Below are 6249 nucleotides of genomic sequence, written 5' to 3'. Positions count from 1 at the left end.
CACATTGGGGACCACCAGATCAGAATAAGAGATGTCTGACAAGTCAGCTTTGCTCACCAGTGAAGAGATCAGCAGCAGGGGGAGGCAGGCTTCCGCTTCCACGCCACAGCTGCTCCATCTCACGCAAGGCCTCGCGCTGAGCCTTGTCCTGGTAGTCAATGCGGCCCACAAAGAAACCATCATAGCCCATCTTGAGGGAAGGAGAAGAGAGAGTGGGTGAGCCCTCAGCGACTGGAAGAGGAGATATGGAGTACATTTCTGTAGCCGTTATGTGTGATAGGAACAGAGGCTGACCTGGGCAAACAGCGAGGCCTGCTCCCGACTGTGCCCGAAAGGGTCAATGTGCCAGGCCACACGGGGCCGGCCGCATTCGCCAAAAGTCTCTTTCAGGAAATGGAGGCCAAGGCTCATCTGATCAATGACTGGGTTGTAGTGTACGGCTGCTTCATCGTTCATGCACCAGCCGCCATTCACAAATTCCAGGCGCCCTGCCAAAGGAGTGGAGAGAAAAAAAGAGGCGCCATCAGGACAAGACTTGTGATGCCCCTCCACTGCTGCTCTGAAGAAGAGCAAGAGGTGTTTAGGCAGGTAAGCGGAGGCCCATCAGGTATGAAAGGGCAACTGGTGGCCTCAGCCACAAACAGCTTCTGGGTAGTGTTCTTCCAACTTGGGTCCCAGACTTCAACTTCCATCACTCCAGGCAGCTTAGTCAATGGTCAGGCATGATGGGAATTGTTGCCCGGACACAGCCCAGAACATCCTCTTGCCTCTTTATTGCCCCCAATAAGCAAAGGAGGCTCCCCTCGTGTGGCTTTTGCTACCTTGCTCCCTCCCACTTCAGCCTACTGGAGAAAGCAGGGCACTGCTTTCGCCCCACAGTAGATGGGAGAGGGAGTGAGAGGAACAGCGGAGCAGGAGAAGCTGTATCTGCATGTTTTTCCACAGATGCGGGGCAGAGAGAGAGAGCGCTCTCTGGGTTATGCCAAGTGAAAGCAGTGCCACACCCTTCATTTCCTCAGTTGCAGCAAGACTTTTGAGCTGGCTCTGCTGCCTTGGCAATCCAAAAACATTTATGTATGGTTTTTTTCCTTGTTAACCTCTCTGAGACATTTCATGGGAAGTGATTCACAAATGGAACCAATAAAACAGTAACTAGTTGGCCCCCTGCTCGCCACTCTCCCTCAGGAAAGCACCCCCACCCCCAGAGACAAAGAGCTCCCTGTCTTCCTTATGCGCACAGAGAAGCCAGGTGGGAAACAGAGACAAGAGCCCCACTCTGCCCATCATACTTACCCTCCGCAACAAGCTGCTGCACGGCCTGGCGCATGGCTTCAGTCTGCAGTCCCCACCAGCGGGCAAAGAAGGCCACTTCCACGTAGATGAAACGCTTGCTGGGGTCAGCCAGTAGCTGTGGGATGACGGAGTCCAAGATGTACTGCACCCCAGCATGCTGGATGTCGTTGCGGACTGCAAGGCAACGGACAAGGGATGGGGAGAAGGTGAGGAGAAATCGGATAGCTCATGCCTAGACCAAAAAGTCTCCAGGCATTGGCTAGATGGGAGAAAGTCCCCCCTGAAGAAGACAACCAAGGGCAGAATCTCATATTTAAATAAATTAGTCCATATTTAAATAAATCCAGGCCTCTGTTTTAATTTTATGTCTGTGGTATGTTATTTTTTGTTATATTTATGTAACTCCCCATTTAGTGTTTGTGTTTGTTTTTGTACCGTACATCCCTGCAGAGAACTTCACATTATGTGGCACCATACAAATGGGAAAAACAAATATCCTGTCATCGCTCAGTCAAAGATATCTGCAATTCATAAAACAGTACAGTATAAACCCACCCTGGGGAGTCTCCTCTTCATTGTGCGAGATGCTGATAGAGGGCTCATGACATTTCCACAGTGGCACTGTTCTGGCCTTGAAAGGAAACATGCAAAATCCACCCACCAACCTGCCGCCTTCAGAACAGGATGTTGACGTAGAAAGCACTAAGGCTTATCTCCCAGTGGGTTCTTCTCAGAGGCAGTGGAAAACGGCATATGGACTTCTTGTTCAAAAGAGAAGCTGAATAATTCCATACTTGAACAGCAATTTACAGCTCAGACCCAGCAGGTCTAACACAATGATGAAATGTAGACCAAGAAGCCCCCGATTAAAAAAATTACCTCAGCTATGAACTATGGTTAAGAAAAGGTACTACAGTAGTACCTTGGTTTAAGAATGGCCCTGTTTACGAACTATTCGGTTTACAAACGCCACAAGTCTCGGTTTGTAAACTTGACCTCGGTCTAAGAACGGAATCCGAACGGTGGAAGGGCACCGGTGGAGGGAGGCTTCATTAGGGAAAGTGCGCCTCGGTTTAAGAATGGTTTTGGTTTATGAACGGATTAAGTTCGTAAACCGAGGTACCACTGTATCTCTTTACATCAACCCTCATTTCTAACATGGAGTGAATAATATGTGTGCACCTTAGAGAACTGTTGCAAAGGTTACTGAGCTTTAAGCAAGTTCTGCATGCATTTTTCACACCTTGTGAAAATATATTTAAAACGCCTTTTACGGCATATATAAACACTAAGGATTGTTGCAATTGTCTGTTGGAAATGAGATACAAGGTTTTGCTCCACTAGGGCATCATTCCCTCAACACAGCCCAGTCAGTCAAAAGGCGAGGAAGCCCAGCCCTGTGGATTGACCCCCCGTTTCAAGGAGGGAAAGCAATCCAAACATGTCCACACTGGTCTACTATGCCTAGAGCCAAGTTTCATAGACTCAACACTAAACTCAGAGAAGGGCTCTGTAAGCAGCTGTGAGACTGCTTACAACAGGCATCCCCAAACTTCGGCCCTCCAGATGTTTTGGACTACAATTCCCATCATCCCTGACCACCGGTCCTGTTAGCTAGGAATCATGGGAGTTGTAGGCCAAAACATCTGGAGGGCCGTAGTTTGGGGAAGCCTGGCTTACAAGCTTACTTCACAGTTTCAACTCACCTCCGAAGAAATACTGATCTACAGTCTTCAACCAGCCCACATCATCATGTGTGTGTGGGATAAGGTGAACATTGAGCATCTCGGGCTTTGTCACTGGGCAGGACTAAAAGAAGAAAGAGAAAGAGAAAGAGAAAAAGAAAGAGAGAGTGAGTGCATTTCTGAGCCAGGAGAGACAAATTATACACAACACACACCTCAAAATCTGCCACAGGAAAGCAGCAGTCATCTAAACAGGTAGTATAACTCAGTATAACTGTGAAGGAGGCAGAAACAATTCCTGCTAGCTACAGCACTGGGAAGCGCTACTGGCTAATACTATTGGTAACTAAACATTTTGCACACAGTATCAGTGGTACAGTAATTTTTCTACTGAAATATAAACCCTTTGCTTACAATAGCTGGGATCCAGAATTCCTTGCTGCTTGTAGAGAAGCACAATTCAGAAGATTTCAGAACAGCAGATAATGAGGTCTACAATGTTCTATCACTGATTTTATTTATTACAAAAATCTAACTCACATTTTAGCACAAGGCTTGAAGGCAGCTAACAATGAAGTATACAATCAGTTGATAAAAAAGAGAAACACTTCCCAAAAAAAACACATTAGAAGCACTTAAAGTAACACAGCAGAAATCAAAGGTTATTCATGAAAATTAAAGGCACAATAAAGATATATTATCTATTGAAAGTTTGGGATGAGACAACCCTGATGCCAAAAATGCTTAGGGTTGTATTCAGTGTAGAGCTAAGCATAATGTTCTGTCAGAGCTAGGATTTTCCCCTGTGTGGTGGAATGTTTTCCCCCTTGCATGCTCCATAAGTCTGCCCCGGTTTCCCCCACTCTCCAGAGCAGATCTGGGGAAACTCCATTGTACATACTAGCACTAATCTTTGCACTAACAGAACTCTCTTCCATGTAAAATGCAGAGCTCTGGTTGGAGGGTCAAAAGATGCTGCTCAAGGCAAGGGTAGAAACCTCAAAGTGAGGACATTCAGATTAATAGTTAGAATGTTTCTGCTGTGCTGCACTGGCAAACAAACAGTTTACAGCTTTCAGGTGTTATATGTCTCACAGGTTGTCTGGATTTAACTACTCCAAGAGTAGACCTTGCTCCTTGTAAGCAATCTGACCTTGGCATTTGATCTCCGTTTATTGTACCTTGCCTATGTGAAGCTGCCCATTTGTGCTGCCAGTGTGGGGATGTGCATGAGCACAGAATTTACTAACAGAGGAGCATCAGGAGTGCAAAGATAAGTATGCGACCTTCAGTGAAGCCATTTCCCAGAACTGAGGGACAGGAAGGAGATTTTACCTTGACTTAAGTTTGCTCAGTATTCAGATTGAGAATTGCCCAGGGAACAACATTAAGTAGATAGGGAAGTCAGGTAGCAAATCAAACATGAAGGACATAACTAATTGGGAAATGGCTGATAACAAACATTGAATCAGCTTTCCAGAGTGCTCTGCCTTGAATCCCTAATCTGCCCACGCTCTCAACCCATCTCTCAAAAACATCAGTGTTTACGCGATAAGAATAATCAGTTCTCTGGGAGATTTGCAGTTGTGGAAAGGCAGAATGGATTAGCAGATTCCATCCAAACAACCTTGGGGACAGCAGTGGAAAGCTGAAGGTGGTTCTCAGTCACACTGCCTATGGAATTAACCAACACTGAATATGATTATGGCCACTAGCCTACATAGCTTTGAAATAAATCAAGGGGCAGCAAACATGGTGTCCTCCAGAAGGTGTTGAACTCCCAACTTCCATCAGTGCCAGTTAGCATGACCAATGGCCAGTGATGGTGGGAACTGTAGCCCAACAGCATCTGCAAAGCACAGTATCAGCTACACCTAAATTAGCTCAATGAAACTGAGATGCATCAGAATACTGGATATTCAGGATCAAAAGTATATAGGTGGTTAATATTAGGAACAGATAGACCTTGATGTGGTCTAGTGGGGCAAATCTTGTGTTCTTAGCCTCCAGCCCTGCACCAAAACTAAAACCTGAACTGTGTGGGCAGTCCCAGATGCAAAAAGTCTCTCTTCTGTAGCTGAATCTTCCCAATTTGGCCACACCTCCCACCCCCATTTCCTTTGTGCACATGACAATTTTCTCGTGACTACAACCCACCCCCTTTCTCAGGTTCCTCCTTTAGAGTATTCCGGCCTGAGCGGCCTCAACAACTACCTCTTACCATCCACTCGTGCCTAACTTGCAGAGTGGAACTCTCTTCCTTTCAGCTCATCCTTATAGGGAGTGCAGCTGTGGAAGCTAAATATACAGTAGATATAGTTATTTCAGACGAATTAAGACGAATGACGAAGCTATACACATAGTCTTGAGTCCCCAGTCAGTGTGCTTCCTTTCTCGAAGGGTTTTTCTTTACAGAATCCTCCAGGCTTCCTCTTTTCAGTTAAGTAATGGCCTAGCCCTATTCATAGCAGGTCACCTTGCTAATTTTGCTCAGTTTTCCTGCCCAATGGATTACAAAAAGGACCCTGGGTTGAAATAAATCCCTACTGCTGCACTCCTGCAGAATACCATATAAAATTCTTTAGTAATTCTTCACGATCTTTTTCTTGAGCAACCTAAACGGAGGATCCTCTCCGTTCCCTCACACCGTACGACCTCCCTTTTTATTTAGACCTCACGAATCCCACTCTCTCCATATAGGCACTTCCTAGACCGCCGCGCCCCTCAGCCTTCAGCACAGCCTTCTCCATCCTTCGGCGCCAGATCCCAGAATTTAGTGGGACACCCTAGCTTTCCCCATAACACCCGTGCAGACGTAGACCGCCTTACCTGATATCCGCATGTCGCCGCAGCTGCCGCCACCAGCGCTGCCCCTATCAAGAACCCCAAACCCGAGCGGAGCCCCATAGCTGAAGCTCCTGCAGCAGTTGCCAGAGAGGCGGTCATGTGACCAGCCACTCACATGACAACTAGAGCAGGGTTCCGGGCAAGCCACGCCTTCCGTGGGTGGGGGGGAGACGAAAGCGATTGGTGGGCGGCGCTGCTTTGAAACTCATTCAATTAACTTTGCGCGAGGCTCACGGAACCCTTGCAATTGGCTGGCTGGGAAGAGTGGGCGGTGACTATTAATTGAGCGCCTGTTTTGTCGAGTGCAGAAAATGTTGTTTAGCCGTTTAGTCGTGTCCGACTCTTCGTGACCCCATGGACCATAGCACGCCAGGCACTCCGGTCTTCCACTGCCTCCCGCAGTTTGGTCAAACTCATGTTCGTG

At 47.1% G+C, this 6249-nt stretch overlaps 1 protein-coding gene across 1 annotated transcript in view; it reads right to left on the bottom strand.

Moving 5' to 3' along the window:
- Nucleotides 1-5911, bottom strand: part of MAN2B1 (mannosidase alpha class 2B member 1) — a 22720-nt gene extending 16809 nt beyond the window's left edge. Inside the window, exons 1-5 of the mRNA XM_035104885.3 lie at nucleotides 5808-5911; nucleotides 3000-3102; nucleotides 1294-1467; nucleotides 295-488; nucleotides 58-190 (exon numbers count right to left, since the gene is read on the bottom strand). Of these exons, the coding sequence (XP_034960776.2) occupies nucleotides 58-190; nucleotides 295-488; nucleotides 1294-1467; nucleotides 3000-3102; nucleotides 5808-5885 (682 nt within the window). The 5' untranslated portion in view covers nucleotides 5886-5911. The remainder of the gene's footprint in view (nucleotides 1-57; nucleotides 191-294; nucleotides 489-1293; nucleotides 1468-2999; nucleotides 3103-5807) is intronic.
- Between the last annotated feature and the right edge of the window lie 338 nt (nucleotides 5912-6249).

This window comes from Zootoca vivipara, chromosome 2, assembly GCF_965207765.1.
Source record: "Zootoca vivipara chromosome 2, rZooViv2.hap1.1, whole genome shotgun sequence".
Taxonomy (NCBI): Eukaryota; Metazoa; Chordata; class Lepidosauria; order Squamata; family Lacertidae; genus Zootoca; species Zootoca vivipara.
This window is presented reverse-complemented; position numbering and strand designations above follow the sequence as displayed.